Raw genomic sequence first — 22,356 nt, forward strand, 5'->3', positions numbered from 1 at the left:
GACTCTTAATTCCAGATTTTTTAATTGAATTCAAATCCCACCATCTGCCATGGTAAGATTCAAACCCAGGCCCCCACAGCATTATCTGGGTTTCTGGATTAATAATCCAGCAATAATAGCACTAAGATAACAGCTGCCCAACAGTCGATGTGTCCGGAGGTGAAGACACAAGCTATAATGCACATTTCCACTGGTCTAAAAACCTCAAGGCCAAGAGATGCGAGTGTGTATAGCCTGAAGTACGTTGAACTGTCATCGATCCTGCTCTGTCCCTGTGCTATTGTGTTCTTTCAAACAATAATTATGATCCTAATAAATGCACACATTTCATTACAGGCATCTTATGAATCAAAACCCCTGTGCAAGTCCACTTAATATTTTAATCTGTTTTGATTTAGTCCGCTGAGTATGAAAGAGTGTCTTATGTAATAAAATAATTTTATGTCTATGTCATTTAATTTGATCTTATATACAACTGCTAAATGGGATGACAAGTAGCGAATATTATTTAGAATAAGCAGAGAACACAATTAAATGCACTTTGAGCATCAGCTTTCTCTAATTTGTGTAGATGGCCTCAGTGAAGCTTCCAACATATTTCTGTTGATCTGTTTTACTGTCAGGAAGGAACCTGAGCTCTTGTCTTGACTCTGATTTATTGTGGGTCTGGTTTTGAACTTGACATTCTTGCCATTAACACCAATGTAATTTCTCTGGTCAAGCGTCCCAGTCCTAAACTTCACATCGGCTTCTCTCCCATTAGAATGGCACACACCTGAATCTGCCCACACACTCTACGTTAACCATGGCAAGTGCCGAAACTTTGGGAAGTTGTTAAACCAAAGCCTTTGTTTGTTCTGGCGAATGTCAACATTTCCATGACACTCTCCAACAAATAGTCCATCGTTTTGTGGGTCAACCTTTCTCTCTCAGGTCATGGCACTGTAGCAGGTTAATTGGTGAAAACCGGGAGGGATCGGAACAGAATAGACAGGGAGAACCCATTCCTGATGAAGGGCTTTTGCCCAAAACGTCGATTTTCCTGCTCCTCGGATGCTGCCTGACCTGCTGTGCTTTTCCAGCACTACTCTGATCTAAACTCTGGTTTCCAGCATCTGCAGTCCTCACCTTTGCCTGGGAGAACTCATTCCCACTCACAAAGAGATTGAGAAGGAGAGGACACAGATTTGAATAAAGTGGCAAAAGAAGCAACTACCCAGAATGCTCAGGGTCTGGATGCACAGGGCAGGCAAGTTCAGTCAATCCTCTGTAAAGGGATTTAAATTGTTATCTCAAAAACAGCATTGTGCAGGGTTTCAGTGAGAAGCACAGGGGAAGTGGTCATTCAGAGAGCCAGCACAGACCTAAGGGGAATGGTCTCTTTCTATACTGTGACAGTTCTGTGATAGTCTTCTTTAAGTGGTATTTGTGAAACCTTGTATTAAATAACTCAAATGATATTTTCAAATGAAAAGCTTCTTTTGCCAAGGTGATTAGTGTTGTATCTTTCCAGACATTGTTCATCAGTTTGTGATAGTTGGCTCACTCCACAGTGTCAGCCCCCATCTGCACAGTGCAGGGGTATCCCTAAACAGGGCTGAATGTATATCCTTGCTCAGCCAGCAACTGTACCAACAGTGACCCAACGGAGTCATTGCCTGGCTCTCTCAATCGTGCTGTCATTTGTGATTTCTGTTGGGAATGATGCTGAGATAAAAATTCTGTCAGATGCTCAGGTTGATGTTGGAGGTGCCTTGCTGTTGCACCTCAGTTCTTGCTTAAACCGGCAAGCAAGGATCTACAGGATATGCAGATATCTACAGATATCCAGACAATGGGAAGATAAAAACCGCTGGTTTCCGGTTTCTAAGATGTGATTATTTTGAACTTTCCCAGACATATGCATTTAATTACTGCCAGGGGGCACAGTTCAAATAATAAGGGTCTCCCAGTTAAGGCAGGAATGTGAATATTTTCTTTCTTTAATATGGACATGATTCTCTGAAATTCCCTTCCCAGAGAGCGGGGAATACTGAGATATTGAATATGATTAAGGCAGAGATTGATAGTTTCTGCATAAATCAGGGAATCAGAGATGATCAGGAGTAAGTGGGAGTGTGGAGTTGAGGCGCTATCAGATAAACCATAATCTTATTGAAAGAAGGAACTTGATGAGCTAAATGGCTTATCCTTCACCTAATATATTGTACTGTGACAACCTGAGTAGTAAGTTCCATATTTCTCTCTGATACCAACTAGACAAGCTTCCATTCTGTTCCACAATGTACATGAGTTTCCTCACCATATGAGTTAATGTTTGAGCTACTTGTAAGACAAGGTATACTTTGTTCAAATAAAACCAAGATGCTGGAAATCTGAAACAAAAGCAGCAAATTCTGGAGAAATTCAGCAGCTGCTCGTTCTGAAGAAGCGTGACTAGACTCGAAACATTCACTCTTTCTCTCTGAACAGATGCTGTCAGTTGAGTTTCTCCAGCAATTTCTGTTTTCAGTTGCTTAAGTCAGTGGCAAAGTAGGACAGAAACAAGAAATAAAGAGAGAAGTTTATTTCGCAAAAGAAGTAAAGATGAAATAGAATAATCAAAGTCTTTAAATATAACACATGCTTAAAGATTTCAAAATGCATGCAAAAAATATAATCCCATTAATCCCAAAACACTCTCCTTTCCAGATCCTGCAAAAGATCTCACAAACCTCGCAAAAGAGAGAATTTCCTTCCTATCACCTCCAAAGGCTTAATTTAATCATGACTTCAACTCTCAGTTTGGAGAGTCTGATAGTTCCTATTGGAAATGTTCATGTACTTGAGTTTAAACTTTCTCAGCTTCAAATAATTCCATCAGGCATTACCTGAATACTTCTAGAATGGTAGAACTACCATTAAACTCCTTACTCTGTGGCAATTATATTTTTAACAAGTGTGAACTATCCTCTCCCTTTCTCAGGAGGAACTGAGAAGCAGGAGTTACTGTTTTACATGTCCATCTTCAACTAAGAACCCTTTAGAACAGTTCCAAAATGAGATTGAAACTGAGCATTTTCTTTCCAAATTATGGGTGTTTCCCCCAAACTTTAAGTGTCTAGAATATTCCATCAGAAAGCCTACTGTGCTACGCTGTATACTTTATTCACTTGTAAACACTCGTAATATGAAGAAAAAAATTAGTCATTAGAGGCTTTCTCTCTCAAACTGTTCTAAAAGAAATCACCATGGCTACAGAAATACTTACAAGTTAATCATTAAACCCTTCAGTCACAGAGAAAACCCTGTATGCCTTTAGTCTAAATTCACAAGTACAAACTCAAAAATAAATGATGTTTATATGTATTTGTAAATCACACATACTGTGTGACATAACACTCCTGAGGTAATGAGAAGTATTGGATTGGAGTTGTAAAGAGACCAATTTCATTCACACACCTTGCAAAGATTGGGGAGTAACTCTGTCAGTGTAATGAAGATCATTTAGCCCCTTGATCCTCTTCTGCCATTCAGTTAAATCATCAACAACTTGTATTTTTGTTGCACTTTTATTGTGATGAGACATCACCAGGCAGTTCATAGAAGTATTACCAAGCAGCCCCTGACTGCATCACAGCTGATCTGTGACCTAATTCTGCATACCCAACTTTATTACCTTCGCATAACAAAAAATCTATTAATCTCAGTTTCAGCCGTAACAATAAAGCTCGCATCAATTGTCATTTACGGAAGAGAGTTTGGCTGTAAGTTAAAACCCAACTCTAATCTGATATCCCAGCTGTGGGTAGTTTGTCGTGTGGAAAGCCAGCTCTAGAGCTCAAAAAAGGCCCTTTGGCCCGTTGAATCCATGCTGGTCAAAAACAAGCGCTAACTATTCTTATGTCATTTTCCAGCACTTGGCCTGTAGTGTTGTGTACTTTGGTATCACTTTGTGGGCGGCACGGTGGCACAGTGGTTAGCACTGCTGGCTCACAGCGCCAGGCAACTGACTGTGTGGAGTTTGCACGTTCTCCCCGTGTCTGTGTGGGTTTCCTCCGGGTGCTCCGGTTTCCTCCCACAGTCCAAAGATGTGCGGGTCAGGTGGATTGGCCATGCTAAATTACCCGTAGTGTTAGGTAAGGGGTAAATGTAGGGGTATGGGTGGGTTGCGCTTCAGTGGGTCAGTGTGGACTTGTTGGGCCGAAGGGCCTGTTTCCACACTGTAAGTAATCTAATCTAATCACACGGGCACATCTAAATATCTCGTCAACCTCCCCCACCCTCACACGCAGAGAGTTCCAGACTCCCCTCCCAGCCTCTGGGTGAAAGGGCTTTTCCTCACATCCCCTGCCCCTTTCCTTCAATCTCTGCCCCCAGTCATTGATTCCTGTGCCAAGGGGGAATCTCTTTGTATTATCTAACAGGCAAACCTTGAGAACAAAACCAGTAAGTGTGTTGGAATCCTCTAAGGTATTTTCTAATCAACTTGTTCAGAGACGTTATGACACACCAAGTCTAGAGGAAATGGGTGTTGAACCTGGGTCTCCTGGCTCCTAGGAAGGGACAGTCACCATGAGGAAGAGGAGTGCTCCCCCTGTCAGCACACTCAGAGCACCTGGCACCACCTATCCACCCTCAGGTTCATCATAATTTGTCCCGAGTCATTACTGTCCTGGGAACTCCGGCTTCTGAGTCCTATCACCACAGTTAACCCCCTCATTCCATACTGTCTAGTCACCACCGGCTCATAACACCATCACCTTCCTGCTGAACCTGTCTCACCCCTTCCTGGTGCCCCAGTGTTATGGACCAGGACAGACCCCCGAAATATTTTAAGAAGGTCGCCAAGACCCTAACTTTTTCGTAGTTTCGAGGTAGATGTGAAGTGGGTGTTCCAGATGTGATGCAGCTGGTCAAACCACAGGGCTTTAACTCAAACAGAGTTTATTTAAACACTACAGTAGAAACACGAACAAAAGGAAGTGGAATTTAGAGTAACAACAGTTTGAAATTTTAACCAACCCGATACAACAACTTAGCTAATTAACTGTTCTAATATCGTAACATCCCATAAACACACCCCTTGGCAAAAAGGTAAATTCAAACACAGATTCCTACAGGCTGGAGGGAACAACTTCCTGAAAGAGATTTCAGGAGAAAGTCAGGGGAATCCTTTAGTGAAGCCTTCAACTTCCCTGGACTCACATACCTGGTACAACGGCGCGGTGGCTACGTGGTTAGCACTGTTGCCTCATAGCACCAGGGACCTTGCCGAGTCAGTGATACTGAGACTCAGTAACGGGTACAGCTCTAGGCTTGACATTCGGTCCACACCAGGGAGCTGTATTCCAATTGTCTGTACTCTTTCTCGACGGCATCCCCTGGGATTACCCAGGATCAACGAGGCCTGAGCAGCGTGAGATCTGCCTCTGGTGGGGAAGGTGGTGTGTGAGGTTGGGGGAGAGGTGTCCTGGGGAGGTGTGTGCACTGTGTCCGGCGCCTTCTCCTCCATTTTACTTGGCCACAAGCGAATGGTGGGGTGTTGGTGGTGATGCTTGACCTCTTGTTATTTAGCACAGCACTAGTTTCCTTGTGAAAGGAAGGCTGTGTCGCTCCAGTGTACATCGTGCAGTTGATTAAACGCTTACCCTGTGCCCCCTGTTGGTGTTGACATGTTCAGAGTTTGGATTGAGTCTGCAGTGGTGAGCACTGAGTTTGAGGCAGTCATAATTATAGTCTACCATTTTCACAGAACATTAAGCGAGAGCCCCTTCCAGGGGAGTGTGGCAAGCTGCCTAGAACATTGTTGAGATCTAGACAACAAAATATACCTTTCTGTGCACTGTGGGTGAACTTTCCTGGAGAGGCGTTTGAATCTAACTGTGTTAATTGGGGCTTTGGTATCACCTCATGCACAAGAGCAGACAGTCACTGAGATATTAAAGGTACCAATTAGATGAGGCAGTTTCAGTCTGACCTTCTTTCCTCATCACCTCACCCTTCAGCTCAGCGGTGATCGCGAGTCAGAATCTGGTTCAGGACGACCTGAGATTTTATTTCGTTAAGTGCTGTTCGAGGGGATCACTTCAGTCTGTTCAAGCCCAAGTGCCTCTGCTCCTATCAGATCTGATGATATCTTGACAGTAGTAATTATTATAATCAATAGCAATGATTATAATTCCCTGTTTGGTAATGTCATAGAACATTATGGCATGGAATCAGACCCTTTGGTCTGCACCGACCAGACATCCCAATCTGACCTTGTCCCATTTGTCAGCACTTGGCCCATATCCCTCTCAACCCTTCCTATTCATATAGCCATCCAGATGCCTTTTAAATGCTGTAATTGTAATCACCTCCAATGTGACACGATCTTTTCTAAGATGATAATTCAGTTAAATCTTATTCTCGAGCTCCTAATATATTGAGCCCTTTTCTGTCGGTGACCTCGCTGCAAGAATGTCCAATGTCACCATTCTGTTTGTTCATCACTGCTGTCCTGGGTATAGGACACCACATCTGGCATCACCCGCATCCTTCCAGGCTGGCATCTCGTATTATCTGAGAGCAAACTCATCATCTGACAGTCAGCAACATTGTCGATCAATCTTTCTACACAGAAAAAAAAGTAAGAAAGACTTTCATTTATATAGTGCCTTTTACAACCTCGGGATGTCCCACAGTGCTTTACAGCAAACAGAATGTTTCAAAGTCCCCACTGTCATCTTGGAAAGCTGCAGCCAGGTGGCACACAGCAAGATCATGTGAAGAGTCATGTGTTAATGTTCAGATATTCCACCTCTGTGTGATATTGTCAGTGGGAATCAGTATTGGTCAGGACTTCCAGGATTAGTCCTCTGCTGGATGTGGATATCACTGGCCAGGCTAGCATTTATTAACCATCCCAAATTGCCCAGGTCTAGGCCAGACCGGGTAAACACAGCAGATTTCCTTCCTTAAAGAACATTGGTGAACCAGACAGGCAATCAGCAGGGTGGCTCAGTGGTCAGCACTACTGCCTCACAACATCAGGGACTCAGGTTCGATTCCAGCCTCAGGTGACTGTCTGTGTGGAATTTGCACATTCTCCCCGCATCTGCGTGGGTTCCTTCCAGGTGCTCTGGTTTCCTCCCACTGGCAAAGACATGCCATGCTAAATTATTCATAGTGTCCAGGGACGTGCAGGCTAGGTGGCTTAGCCAGGGTCAGTGCAGGGTTACAGGGGAGGGGGTGGACTTGGGTGAGATGTTCTTCAGAGGGTTGGTGTGAATTGATGGGCGGAATGGCTTGTTTCTACACGGTCAGGATTCTATGAATAGCAGCCATCTATTGCAGATGTTTATTGTATTCAGGTTTCACTATCTGGCCTGGTGAGATTAGACCTCATGTCCCAGGACATGAACTTGAGATTCTGGAGAATTGCTGCCTCATTCAGAAGCCAGCACCTCGAACGGTGTGGAAGACCCTCAATCAGCTGGGAGCTCACATCTCAGCCTCTGGAATGGGAATTGAAGCTAAAAATGCCTTTTCAACCCCACATACTGTTTACCCGCCACCCTCCCCCCATGCTCCCTTACACTCCCTCGTCCCCACCCTCCCCCCATGCTCCCTTACACTCCCTCGTCCCCACCCTCCCCCCATGCTCCCTTACACTCCCTCGTCCCCACCCTCCCCCCATGCTCCCTTACACTCCCTCGTCCCCACCCTCCCCCCACGCTCCCTTACACTCCCTCGTCCCCACCCTCCCCCCATGCTCCCTTACACTCCCTCATCCCCGTATCCTCCCTCAATCCAGACTCCCCTGCTTCTTACCCCTGACCCTGCCTCTTATCCCTGACCCTACCCCTTATCCCACATCTGCTGCCCTCGCATACCCACATGCCCCCTCACCACTTCTCCATTAGGCATGAAGGGTTAAACTGTGAGGAACGGGGGAGGGGCGTGGAATGCCCTGCCTACAACAGTAGTAAACACGCCAACTTTAAGGGCATTTAATTGGCGATTGGATAGACATATGGATGAGAATGGCATAGTAGGTTAGATGGGCTTCCATTTGGTTCCACAGATTGGCGCAATATCAAGGGCTGAAGGGTCTGTACTGCACTGTAATTTTCTATGTTCTATCTCTAACAAAAACAGACATTGCTGGAGAAACTCAACAGGTCTGGCATCATTTGTGGAGAGAGAGAAATCAAGTTAACATTTCCAGTGACGCTTCTTCAGAACTGTTCATGTCTACACAGAGCCACAGCTGATAGGAGCTGCTAACTGAGGTGCTCAGCTCATTGTGAATGCTTACACCAGTCGGAGACTGGGTGAGAGACAGAGTGTTCCTGGTGCTTGGGTGGGCCCATTATTCTCCGTGACTCAGCATCCGGGCGGAGTGGATCAGACATTCCAACTTCACTCTGTATCCGAGAGCGCATTCCAGGATCTATCAGTAACAGATTCTGAATTGATTACAGTCTGCTAACTGTTGACTCTTCTGCATTTGCAGTCTTGACATGACTGGCTCTTCCACTCGAAAGTACTTTGCAGTCAGACTGGGTTTTCCCTGTAACACAGGCTCCGGGGAAGAGGCAAAGTGCTCCAGTCTTCATCTCTCGTTCTCTTTCTTTCAAGAACAAGCCATCAGGTTTATTTCTCCCCTGCCTCAAATCGTTTCTTCCTGCTGGCCAGATGTGGTGAACTTTTGTACTGACTGACTACACTCACTGCTCTGTTCGAGGTGCCCAAGTTTCACATGACCCTAACGTCTGAGGCTGCAGGCAGCTTCTGTGACACCCCCCATCCCCACCACCACCCCCCTCCTCCCCACTCTCTCCCCCCCACCCCACCCTCTGTCTCTCGCGCTCTCCCCTTCCCCCACAACCCCTGTCTCTCCGAGTGTGTGTGTTTTTTTTTGGCTGGATGTGAACTGCCCAGCAGTCTGCAGTCGGCCTGACAGAGCCCATCGGAAACCACAGCTGCTCCTTCACAGGTTCACAGTGGTATGTTCCTCGATGCTGCTGCTGATTGCTGTTGTTGCTGGGAATGAATGCTGTACCGGTGCTGCGGGGCTCAGACAGTCTGTGCTCCTGATGCACAGATTGAGCAGTTACTGCGCTGTGCCCAGATGCCAGAGAATGGGATGTATTCAGTCCAGATACAGCTGTAAAGCCTCAGGCCTGGTGCCTGTGATTTTATGTTGAGTTTTAAACAGGGAGGTATTAATTTTGTAACCCAAACGTGCTCTGCATGCTTAGAGGGCACTGTAATACTAAAAACAAATCATGTCAAAATGCAGTAATGTTACAGCTGGAAAGGGTGCCCCTGTCATGTTAACTCAACTGGTCGAGGGAGTTTTAAACACTGGCTGCTAGAAAATTTCTTTCATATGATACAGCCTCAACGATGGAGCAGATTTTTAAAACTGAACAAAGGAAGATGTTTTTCTCTTGCTGCAGAGGGTTCCTTTGTCAAACTGTAAAGGTTTGGAAATGTTTTAATTGCTCAATGCATTAACCTAGGAAACATATACAAGTGGGTGACTTGAACTAAGGCCAATAGTTTTAAAAATGCTTTCTTTGACCTTTTTAAAGAGTGAGTAATCCATTAAATTTGAAAAGGCCAATCTCTCTGTTAAAAATTCAAGAAACTACATCAAATATTTGTATTCTAAAATCCCAGGAGAGAATGCCAGGGAGGGTGTTTTGATATGCTGTTCCTTGTCTGAGAGTTAAATGAATCAAACTGTATAAAGTATTGTATCAGAGCTGAAAATGTGTTGCTGGAAAAGCGCAGCAGGTCAGGCAGCATCCAAGGAACAGGAAATTCGACGTTTCGGGCATGAGCCCTTCTTCAGGATTCCTGAAGAAGGGCTCATGCCCGTAACGTCGATTCTCCTGCTCCTTGGATGCTGCCTGACCTGCTGCGCTTTTCCAGCAACACATTTTCAGCTCTGATCTCCAGCATCGGCAGTCCTCACTTTCTCCTAAAGTATTGTATCAATAAGGTTTAAATCATGTTTCTGGGTACATTGTTATTGGGCTATTAGACTTTTAATGGACTCATTAAAATCGAATGAAACCACTTGTTGAGGGCTGACCAGAGGCTAATACAGTTTGTCAGGAATGTTCTGGAATCTCTCGGACTTAAACGGTAATAATCTGGAGAATGTTGCAAGCACCATGAGGGGAACAGCAGAGGATTATTTTAAAAAGTCATGCTTTGGTTTCACCTTTTTGAACATTTGTGATGGTGAGTTGTGAAAATATTTGATTGGAGTGGGGAAGGGTGACAGTCGTGAAAAAATGGCGACTGGCGGTCATGTGACGAAAACCTCCATGTTTAGGTCAGGTGACCCCAGGTTTATCCATGTTCACAATCCAGGAAGGAGATGTTGGTGTTGGCCGGGTGGAGCTGAGGAAATTAGGACAACTAACACTGCCCCATCCGGTGACAGCCAGGTCCCACGAATAAATAAAAGAAAAACATCTGCAATCTGAACCCAGAGTTGGGGGGAGGGAGGAAGGAAATTATATTTCACAAAGAATTCTTCATGAGGTAATGCAAAGAAAAGAACAAAGATATATTTGATTTTGCCCTCCTGTCCCCCATTCTACCCTCTGTGACCTTGTAACCTTCTCGTATTCTGCTGTCTGTATCTTAATCACATCAAAACCGTTTCAGCCACCATCCCCATACTCAATGAACACTCATTCCTGGGATTAGACATGGCTAACAAGGCCAGCATTTATTGCCCACCGCTAATTGTCTCTGAATTGAGGGGCTTGTGAGGCCATTTCAGAGTCATAGAATCTCTGCAGTGCAAACAGAGTCCATTCGGCCCATTGAGTCTGTGCAAATGCTGTGAAGAACATCCCACCCAGACTTAGTCCCCATCCTATCCCTCTTAGCCTGCACTTTCCCTTGGCTAATCCACCTTGTCTGCACATCCCTGGACCCTATGGGCAATTTCCCATGACCAATCCACCCTAACCTGCACATCTTTGGACTGTGGGAGGAAACCGGAGCACCCAGAGGAAACTCACACAGGCACGGGGAGAATGTACAAATTCCACACAGTCACCTGAGGAATCGAACCCGGGTCCCTGGTGCTGTGAGACGGCATGCTAACCACATCGCTGTGCGTTCGGAGTCAGAATGACAGATTTCCTTCACTTAGGGGCATCAGTGAACTGGTTGAGATTTTATAACAATTCTTTCGTGGTCACTGTCACTGAGAATAGGTTTACTTTGTGAATTAAATTCAGATGTCAGTAGCTGCTGTGATGAGATTTTAACCCACAGCCCCAGTACATGAGACTGAGCCCCTGGATTCCTGAGCTGATCACAGGCTCACCAACTCCCCAGTAATGGAATGCCTTACCTTAAAATTCTCATAGTTGGTTTTAATGCCCCCAGGGTCCAGTTCCTCTCTATCTCTGGCATTCTGAGCTCCACAATCCTCACAGATATTTGCTCACCTTAGATTCCAACGTCTTGGTTTTCCTTAATTGTAAACAATCTGCCTTTGGGGGCTGCAACTTCAGTTGCTCAGGGCCCATGCTCTCGAATTCCCTCCTGATACCACTCTGACTCTCGTCCCCACACTCCTCCCCAGTTTATAGCAGTCCCTAAAATCGACCTCTTCGACCCTGGTTTTGATCACCTGCCCTGATATCTCGCTGTGTAACTCAGTGTCAGTCTTTTGTTTAATAGTGTTCTGCTATAAACCGACAGTTGGGTTGCTCTCCAATGCCGTACTTTGGAAAATTATGCCATGGAAAACCGCTATAGAAAGTCGCACTTTAGAAGATTGCTATACCCGTTCAGAAGAAACTTCATGTTATGCCAGCAACGTCCACAATTTGTCAATCATGTTATAGTCACCTTGCGCTGATGTAACGCGTGTTCTAGCAGAACTGTTTAGGAGCTCCTTGACTGACCTGAGTTTATCTACCTGGAGTTTCCAACATTAATTTATGGAGCCCCTTGGAACATTTCACTGCATTTGGTAAGGGTTCAACATAAATTGCGGTTGTGTTTCAGTTGAGGTTGGATCACCGTGATAGCAAATACAATGGAGTGTGTGAAGTCAGGAGCGCTGCTTCCTGTTAAACTATGACTGGAGTTAGACACTTGTTAGACCTCAGCTGGACATTATGTGTAGTCACAGGCATCACGTTATAGGAAGGATGTAAATGCGCTGAGGGAGTGCAGAAGTGATTTATGGGAATGGTTCTGGGACTGAGAAACTTCACTGATGAGGATAAATTGAAGATTGGGACTGTTGTCCCTGAAGAGAAGAAGGCTGAGAGGAAATTTTCACAATCATGAACGGACCGGATAGCGTAGATAGAAAAAGCTGTTGCCCCTGGGAAAAGAAACCAGAAGGAGAGGGGCGGAGATTTGAAATGACATGCAGAGGAAGCAAGGTTGATGTGAGAAAAAAACCCTTTTAACCCAGCGAGGAGCGAGGAGCGAGGATCTGGAATACACTGCCTAGAAATGTGGTGGGGATGGGTTCACTGAGACATTCAAGAGGCACATGGGGGGTTATTTCGATAGAAATGATGTGCGGGGAGAGGGGGAAGAAGCGGGAGATTGGCATTGGGGAATGATGGACACAGTGGACTGAATGGTCTCCTTGTGCACTGTGACTATTCTGTGACTGTGCAGAGGCTGGTGGTAGAATCAATAAATTGAAGATTGATCTTAGGACCTTCCTCCTGTGAGGAGTGATTGCTGTCAGTGGATTAGTGGCGAAGATGGAGAACCCAACGGAATTCTTTAGGAATTAGAAGCTGCCAGCCAGCTATCTGTCAGGCTCTTAATTTCCAGAGAAATGGGAATGGGACTAAGTTATCTTCCTCATCATTGACTATCATCTTGCAGAGGGTGGTGCGTGCGTGCAATGAGCTGCCAGAGGAAGTAGTAGAGGCGGGTACAATTGCAACATTTAGAAGACATCTGGATGGGTATATGAATAGGGAGGGTTTGGGGGGATATGGAGCAAATACTGGCAAATGGGACTAGATTGGGTTGGGATATCTGGTCAGCATGGATGAGTTGGACTGAAGGGTCTGTTTCCGTGCTGTACATCTCTATGGCTCTATGACTGTAAGTGGTTGAATGAAATGTCAAAACGTGTAGCGCTGGAAAGGTGCAGCAGAGCGGGCAGCATCCAAGGAGCAGGAGAGTCAATGTTTTGGGCATAAACCCTTCTGCAGGACTGGAGAGGGGGAAGGGGGCTGAGAGATAAATGGGGAAGGTGGGTGTAGGACTCGGGGGAAGGTGGGCGGGATGGTGATAGGTGGATGTAGGTAGGGGGTGATTGTGATAAGTCGGTGGGGGTGCGGTGGAGGAGATAGGTGGAAGGAAGATTGGCGGGTCAAGAGGGCAGTGCTGAGTTGGAAGGTTGGAGCAGGCTGCCATTCAGCCCATTGGAGCTCCTGTGCTAGCAAATGTCCAGCCTTGGTCCATAACCCTGCATGTTACCCTATTTCTGAAAGTTTGTGTCACTAGTAACCTATCAACAGTGAGATATAGAACCCCAACACTACCCACCAGATGGAAGTCTGACCTTGTGAATGGCTTCTGATGACCTGCTTTGTGCAATTTGCCTTCACTCGGACTCAGCTGCTCTGGTTGCAGCTGCTCACTGTGTGTATGGACACCTGCTTTGACTAACTTGGAGTGTACACCTGAGGGCTATCAAAACGCAGCACTGTCTATGCTGATGTGTATGCAGCATTTTGCATTGACTAGCTATCAGTAAAGCTCTGTGTGATTTGATGAAGTGCATTGATTGATCTGTCTGGCATCAGTAAAACACTGTCCATGATGTGGGATTTGCAGAAAGGAAATGGCCCGTGTTTTGCTGGGGGTGGGCAGGAAGCTGAATGTTGAGTTATAGTGAAAGTGAGGACTGCAGATGCTAGAGATCAGAGTCAAGATTAGTGGTGCTGGAAAAGCACAGCAGGTCAGGCAGCATCCGAGGAGCAGGAGAATCGACGTTTCAGGCAAAAGCTCTTCATGAGGAACTCCTCCTGCTCCTCGGATGCTGCCTGACCTTCTGTGCTTTTCCAGCACCACTAATCTTGACTGTGGAGTTATAGCACCCACCCTGTGACTTGATTTGATTTATTGTTGTCATGCACCGAATTGCAGTGAAAAGTATTGTTTTGTATGCAGGCAGATCGTACCATGCAGAGTGCATCAGAGTAGCAAAACCAAGGGCTGAATACGGTGTTCCAGCCATAGAGAAGGTGCAGAGGGAGAGATCAGGATTAGCACTTGAGAGGTCCGTCCTAAACTCTGATAACAGCAGGAAATTCAGGGCCTGACGTTACATGTCACCATGGCGTGTTAATGTTGATGTATGATGTTGTTCTGTCACGCTGTGATACTGAGGCTGGCTCCTGGAACATAAGGATGAAATGTGGATCACGTCCTACTGGATAATTTAATAAGTGTTTATTACAGCTCCTAGTATTTACAGCAATCAGGGCTGTTCACAAGTATGGACTCAGGTTAAGCAGTTTGGATATATTGTATACTGCATCACTCAGCATGCCACGCTGCAAGGGGACAGAGCTCAGTAAGATCGAGACCCAGAGCTTCATACCATTAGGTCAAATGTAATGATACGGCAGTAACTTCATAAACACGTCCATTAAAGATGTTTGGACATTTGCTGCAAGAAATGGAATTCCTGCCCTGACTGCTTTGTGGGTCATGGACTGGAGTGGTTCAAGATGGCAGCTCACCCCCACCTTCTCAAGGGGACTGCTGGGGACGGGACAATAAATGCTGGCTCAGCCAGCAATACCCACATCCCATAAATACACTTTTACAGGCTTGTTGTGTTCTTCCTGCTTGTCTACATTGGATTCCAGCATTTGTAATTAATTTTTAAGTGCCTTTGGGTCAGGGGCAGGGATGATGGGCTCCTGGGGAAGAGAGACCGTCTGTGTTTGGATCAGGGGTAGTACTTGATCTCTGGTGTCTGCCCCTGCCCTGAAGTGCTCTGATAAATCATCTGGACACCTCTCATGGAGACCCGGGTCCTTTGTAAAGTGTGGTGACCAGAGTATCAGAGAATGCAACATAATTCTCTCACCTCACCCCCCCCCCCCCTCCCCCCCCCAAACAGAATCATGTGAGTGTCAAACAAATCCGAGGATGAGCAAAATGGTTGAAGATGTACTTGTTGTATGGATGGTATCACTCGTGAGCAGCCCTTTTGCAATCGTGGAATTTGCCTATAAATGGAACATTCTCTGAAGAACTCCGAGTAAATATTTAGGCAGAATGTTTGAACAGAACCTGAGCCTTCTGTTTGATTTGAAACAGTTTGTGAATTGACATAATGCATCACAGAATGTACAGCACTGGACCAGAAATGATCAAAACCCAAGCCACTGTCTCAACGGCCTAAATTATAACAGACCTTGATCTGAGGGGAGTTGAAAAGTTTGATCAGGACTGGGTGGGTGGGAGGTAAGGAAGAAATACTTTGTGTTGACAGCAATGGTCTGTAGGAACAAAAGAGTTCTCCTTTGATATCATCAGTTCCAGAAGCTATTTGGCAGCTCAATGACGTACTGTATAAACTTTGTTTCGAGCTACCCAGATGTTTCAAAGGAATTGGCAATGCTCGCTCTTCAGAACAAAGCCTGGAGTCTGCAGGTCCACTTTAAATCTCACCAGATCTGGATTGGAGGGCGCTGTGCTCAATGTGTTCTGGATCATGTCAAAATCATAGAATAGAATCATCAGACATTACAGTGCAGGAAGCCATTCAACCCGTCGGGTCTGTAAGAGCTATCCAGCTAGTCTCAGTCCTATCTCCATCATGATTTGGAGATGCCGGTGTTGGACTGGGGTGGACAAAGTTGAAAATCACACAAGACCAGGTTATAGTCCAACAGGTTTATTTGGAAGCACCACCTTTCGGAGCACAGCTCCTTCATCAGGTGGTTGTGGAGCAGCACTCTGAAAGCTAGTGCTTCCAAATAAACCTGTTGGACTATAACCTGGTCTTGTGTGATTTTTAACTTCCCATTTCCATAGCCCTCTCAGTTAATAGCTTTCTAATATATATCCAGCTCTCTTTGGAACCTCCTGTGGAATCCCTCTCCACCGCTCTCCCAGGCAGCACATTCCAAATCCGAACAACTCTCTGAGTAAACAAGTTTCTCCTCATCTTAGTCCACGTTCTTCTGCGGAGAATCTTGAGATTGAGACCCCTAGTTACTGACATAACAACCAGTGGAAACAGACCTTCTTTACCCTGTCAAAATTTTGAACATTTCAATGAGGTCTCCTCTTAATCCTCTCAGCTCCAAGGAGAATAAACCCAATCTCTCTAATCTTCCCTTGTATATGAAATCCGTCTTTCCAGGTATCGTTCTAGTAAATCTCGTTTGCACTCTGTCCAGGGTTTTAACATCTTCCCTAAAGAAGGTGCCCAGAACTAAACACAATATTGAAACGTTGCCTGACCAATGATTTGGAGAGGTGTAGCATCACTTCCATGGCCAACATAGTGTGCAGCTGGTACACCGTAAATGTGATGCTGAAATTCTGGTATTATGACAAGGATTCAGAGAATTAGAGGGAGGGGTGGGGACGGTGCATTTTCTTGTGGAAGCCACAAGCTAAAGGCCTTAATCACCATTAATAAAAAGCCAATAATAAATAGAGGAAGGTCCTCTTCATTTCTGCAGGTATATAGGACGTGTGAAGCCCAGCTGCTGTAATTTTGACCCTTGTTTACTTAGTATATTGAGAAGGAGAATATTTTGTTGTAATTTTATTCTTCATGTCCCCTCTTCTCAAGGCAGTTATTCATATTAGGAAAGGTATGATTCGATAGATTTGCGAGGTTGGCTATTCTTTGTGTGTGAATTGGAGACAAGAGTCTAAACATTTACTTTCTCAGACTCCATCAAACCCAACCTTGCTGATTCTCAGTCAAACACAAACTTGCTGATTCTCAGTGGCGATCCACAGGGATTGCTGCTGGGTCCTGTTTCGTTATACTAATGATTTGGATGAGAATATAGAAAGCACAGTTAGTAAGTTTGCGGATGATACCAAAATTGGTGGCATAGTAAACAGTGAAGAAGGTTTTCTAAGATTACAAAGGGATCTTGATCAATGGCAGAGTGGGCTGAGGAGTGGCAGATGGAGTTCAATGCAGATCAATGTATTTTGATGCAACAAACAAGGGCAGAGCTTATGCAATTAATGATAGGGCCTTGGGGAGTATTGTAGAACAGAGGGTCCCAGGGGTTCAGGTACATAATTCTTTCAATTTTGCATCACAGGTGGTTAAAAAGGTGTTTGGCGCACTCGCCTTCATTGCTCAGTCCTTTGAGTGTAAGAGTTGGGACATTATGTTGCAGTTGTACAGGATGTTGATGAGGCCTCTTCTGGAGTACTGTGTCCAGTTCTGGTCTCTCTGTAACAGGAAGGTAATTATTAAGCTGGAGAGGGTTCAGAGGAGATTTACCCGGATGTTGCCGGGTGTGGAAGGTTTCAGTTATAAAGAAAGGCTGGATAGGCTGGGATGTTTTTTTCACTGGAGTGTAGGAGGTTGAGAGGTGACCTGACAGAAGTTTATAAAATAATGGTTGGCTTTTCCCTAGGGTGGGGGATTTCAAGGCTAGGGGGCATATTTCTAAGGTGAAAAGAGTGAGATTTAAAAGAGTACGAGGGGCAAATTTTTCATACAGAGGGTAGTTCATGTGTGGAATGAACCTCCAGAGGAAGTGGTGGATGCGGCTACAATAACAACATTTAAAAAACATTTGGATAAGCACCTGAAAAGGAAATGTTTGGAGGGGTATGGATCAGGAGCAGGCAGGGGTATGGATCAGGAGCAGGCAGGGGTATGGATCAGGAGCAGGCAGGGGTATGGATCAGGAGCAGGCAGGGGTATGGATCAGGAGCAAGCAGGGGTATGGATCAGGAGCAGGCAGGGGTATGGATCAGGAGCAGGCAGGGGTATGGATCAGGAGCAGGCAGGGGTGGGACTAGTTAGTTTGAGATCGTGGTCGGCATGGACTTATTGGACCGAAGGATCTGTTTCCATGCTGTATGACTCTATAACACAGACCTACCTAAACTTGCTAATTCTCAGTTCAACTCATAGAATCAAAGAGATGTGCAGCATGGAAACAGACCCTTAGGCCCAACTTGTCCATGCTGACCAGATATCCTAACCTAATCTAGTTCCATTTGCCAGCACTTGGCCCATATCCCTCTAAACCCTTCCTATTCATATACCCACCCAGGTGCCTTTTAAATGTTGCAATTATACTAGCCTTCACCACATCTTCTAGCAGCTCATTCCATTCACACAAAACCCTCTGCGTGAGTCGAACCCAAAATGTGGGCGGCACGGTGGCACAGTGGTTAGCACTGCTGTCTCACAGCGCCTGAGACCCGGGTTCAATTCCCGACTCAGGCGACTGTCTGTGTGGAGTTTGCACGTTCTCCCCGTGTCTGCATGGGTTTCCTCCGGGTGCTCCGGTTTCCTCCCACAGTCCAAAGATGTGCGGGTCAGGTGAATTGCCATGCTAAATTGCCCGTAGTGTTAGATAGGGGTAAAAATGTAGGGGTATGGGTGGGTGGCGGGTCGGTGTGGACTTGTTGGGCCGAAGGGCCTGTTTCCACACTGTAAGTCTAATCTAAAACTTGCTGATTCTCAGTTGTGCCCAATCCAATATTTGCCAGTGTCCAAATACACTTTTCCCAGTAGCTTGCTGACACTCAGCAAGAAGAAATGTTACTGATATCTCTCCCTCCGTGGCCCCAGGATGAGTAACACTCAAGTCCGGGATGCATTACAGAACTCAAGGTCAGCAAGCCAAGGAATAGCCCTTGGATTTGGCTTGCCTATACATTGCAAAGTTCACAGGACATTACACAGGCACTGCCTGAGACATTCAGCCTTGCTGTTGGGAAGCGTGATAGAAATAATGTCATTATGTTAAATTAATAGGGAAACTGGCAGGATAGTAAGGGCGGTGAATGTTTGGAACTCTTTTTCACAAATGGCAGCGAGTGCTGTATCAGTTGTTAATTTTCAATCTGAGAGAGATAAATGTTTGTTATCGGGAGGTAACGGATACGGCCCAAAGGCAGTTATATGGAGTTAGGCCACAGAGCAGCCATAATCTCATTGAATGGCAGAACAGGCTTGAGAGGCCGAATGGCCTACTCCTGTAACTACGTTCCAATTGAGTAATGCCACTGCCACTGAGCAGAAGGTTCAAGTCCCACTGCAGGACCTGATACTGGGGACGCCGTGCTAATTCACATTCCCAATGAAGGGCTCATGCCCGAAACGTCGATTCTCCTGCTCCTCAGATGCTGCCTGGCTGGCTGTGGTTTTCCAGCACCACACTCTCGACTCTATGCTGGTAACATGGCCAAATAGGTTCGGTAAGAACTTGCAAATCCCTCTGACACAAGCCAGTGGTGGGTGCTGAGTGTGGGTGAGATTCCTCGTCAGGTGTGTGATAGACCCTCTCACTGTCTCGATCCAACATATGTGTAAAAATGTACATTGCCACAGCAATGCAGGCTCTCTCTGAGTGACCTGTTACTCACCACTCTCCACTAAAACAACATCTGAGCAGTAAATTGCTGAGAGTAAGGGTGTTGTCAATTCAAGTTTGGATATGTTATGTTCTGTATTCGCTAAAATCAGCTGAAAAGTCCAGATGCAGTCTGCCTTTAACAGTACGTTTGATGAATTCAAAAACTGCAGGAGTTGCTGGCATCTATTTTCATTGGACTAGCAAACTGATTCGTCATAGTAAAAGCAGGAGGATAAAGCATCTACCATTACACCCCACATTAAAACAGAATACAGCAGACCCATTTATTGTGCAGTGGTGACTGTTTGACATTTATAGGAAGTCTGCTTTACAAAGGATTTCCTTTACGTGATGGTGCCAGACTTTGCTAGCTATGTGAGTTCTCATCCAAACCTCGACAGTTCCAGCCAGCAGCTTCAGTCTACAGTGTTGTGAGGCTGTGTCTGTGCAAAGATCCGAGTTTCTCCACTATGTTCCCAGAAAATTCTTTCTCCAGAAAATAACCAGTTCAGAGCGGCCTAATTTCTTGAGAATTCAGAGGGTGGGTGTCATTTCTGGTGGTCTGCCTTGTTTGTTTCCTTTGTCACTGTCCCTCGTGCTGCCTGTGACCAACTCTTCTTTTTCTGTTCCCTTCCAGATGACAGAGGGACGGCGATGCCAGGTGCACCTCCTCGATGACAGGAAGCTGGAACTTCTTGTGCAGGTAAGACAGATTCATCAGCGCACTTACCTGGACGACCGCAAAAATGTTCTGCGTCGGACGCTGGAAACCAGGAATAAAAACCGAAAGTGCTGGAAATACTCAACAGGTCAGATGGAATCTGCGGAGAGAGAAATCAAATTAACGTTTCAGATCAATGTCTTCTCATCTGTTTCTCTTGACGCAGACTTGGTGAATGTTCCAGCAGTTCTTGTTTTTATTTGTCAAGTGTACTGGTGGAGTCACCACCTCTTCCATTTGGGTGAAGTCTCAAAATGCTTATTATTCAATACACACACACACACACACACACACACACACACACACACACACACACACACACACACACCGTCTCTCTCTCTCTCTCTCTCTCACTCACACAGACAGCCTTGAATTGAGAGAGGGTGATCATTTAATTTTTTTAAAGTTAGAAACCAGTTGAAGCTCAGCAATAACTGCAGTGCGAGTGGGGCTGTGTTAACATTAGAGTAATGAGGCTCAGACCATTGTAAATATTTTCTTGTTAATTCCTTCATGGGGCATGGGCGTTACTGGCTGGGCCAGTATTTATTACCTGCCTTTGTCTCAGAGTATTTCTGTAAATAAATCTTGGTTCAGGAGGTGGACGTTTAAAGGGGCATTTAATAAAGAAGTTTCCCAGGGTGGTATTAGCTATTGGACTTGTTGCTGTGTGAGTAATGAGTCTCCCCCTCAGCCCCACTGCCAGTGCCAGCCCCTGAGCCCTGATGTTGCAGAAGAGACCTCTATGATGACCTCTTTACCAGCTTAAAGTCAGGGTTTAGGAGCACTTGGTTATCTTACAATTCCTTTACATGATTTGTAACTATGGTATTCAAAAAATACATTGTTTTCAGAGTTTTAAATTCCCATCTCTGGTGGTACTGTTCATTCCAGATAATTTTTTGCAAAAGTTGGCTTTTGACAATATCCTTTGATAATGGTTTATAGCACAGAGCATGGAGTATAAATAAATATAATTGGCTCTCTGACCTGTTTTAGAAAATTCGAAATTCTCAGTGGGTTATTAAATTGATAAATGAAGAAAATTGTAGAGCAAATTAACTTCTCAGACAAAGGAACTTTGGTGTTGGAAATATTTTACTGCGAAATCAGCTTACCAATATCTGTAAGGACAATAATCATCGCAGTCTAATTATAGACAAAATTTAAGAGTGAGAAAAGGTTACGAACCTATTATAACATTCTGCCTCTCATTAAACACCCAGCACATGCTCCGAATTTATCAGATTTCCTCAGTTGCTTACATTCTCAGATTAAAGTTACTCTGTTTCATAAACTCAGCGAATATTTTGAACATTGTAAAATCAAAGTCCTGAATTATTTTGCATTTCTAAGATAAATGACAATACTTAATTATGGAAAGTAATTACTGCATCAGGAGAATTTCATTGGTATTCCAGTGCCTTTGGTCATTTTAACCAGACCAAAACCAAGATTTGATTAATTAAATTAATTTTATTGCATTAATTTTATTAAATAAAAATCTGATAAATTTGGTTATCAGTCACAAATGTTTATCAGATATTATGTCATTAATACAGTCAGAGAGATGCACAGCACAGAAAAAGGCACTCCGGCCCTTTGAGTTTATACTTGTTAAAAAAAACCCTGTTGCAGTCCCATTTCCTAGCATTTTTCCTATAACCTTGTGTGCCCTGTACATCTAAATGCCTCTTCAATGTTATGGGGGTTCCTGCCTCTCCCACCCTCAAAGGCAGGCAGTTCCAGATTCCCCATTAGCTTCTGAGTGAAAAGATTTCCCCATATCCCATCTAAAACTCTTACCCTTTCCCTACAATCTATTTCCCCGGTCATTGATCCCTCCATCAAAGGGAGAGGTTTCTTCCTGTCTGCACTATCTGTGTCCCTCAGAATGTTGTAAAGCTCAATCATTTTCCCCTGCTCCTCCCCTCAGTCTCTTGCTCTAAGGAAAACAGCCATAATCAGTTCAATCACTCTTCAACATTAATAACTCAGGCAACGTCCTTGTAAATCTCCCCAGCACCCTGTCACATCCATCACACAATACTCTTG

At 45.0% G+C, this 22,356-nt stretch overlaps 1 protein-coding gene across 4 annotated transcripts in view; it reads left to right on the forward strand.

Moving 5' to 3' along the window:
* frmd4a (FERM domain containing 4A) overlaps positions 1 to 22,356 on the forward strand; it is a 397,798-nt gene that overhangs the window by 71,722 nt on the left and 303,720 nt on the right. For all 4 annotated transcript variants that reach the window (XM_060842610.1, XM_060842608.1, XM_060842609.1 and 1 more), the window contains exon 2: positions 20,218 to 20,283. In XM_060842610.1, coding sequence (XP_060698593.1) covers positions 20,218 to 20,283 — 66 coding nt within the window. The remainder of the gene's footprint in view (positions 1 to 20,217; positions 20,284 to 22,356) is intronic.

The sequence above is a fragment of the Hemiscyllium ocellatum genome, chromosome 23 (assembly GCF_020745735.1).
Source record: "Hemiscyllium ocellatum isolate sHemOce1 chromosome 23, sHemOce1.pat.X.cur, whole genome shotgun sequence".
NCBI classification, from domain to species: Eukaryota; Metazoa; Chordata; class Chondrichthyes; order Orectolobiformes; family Hemiscylliidae; genus Hemiscyllium; species Hemiscyllium ocellatum.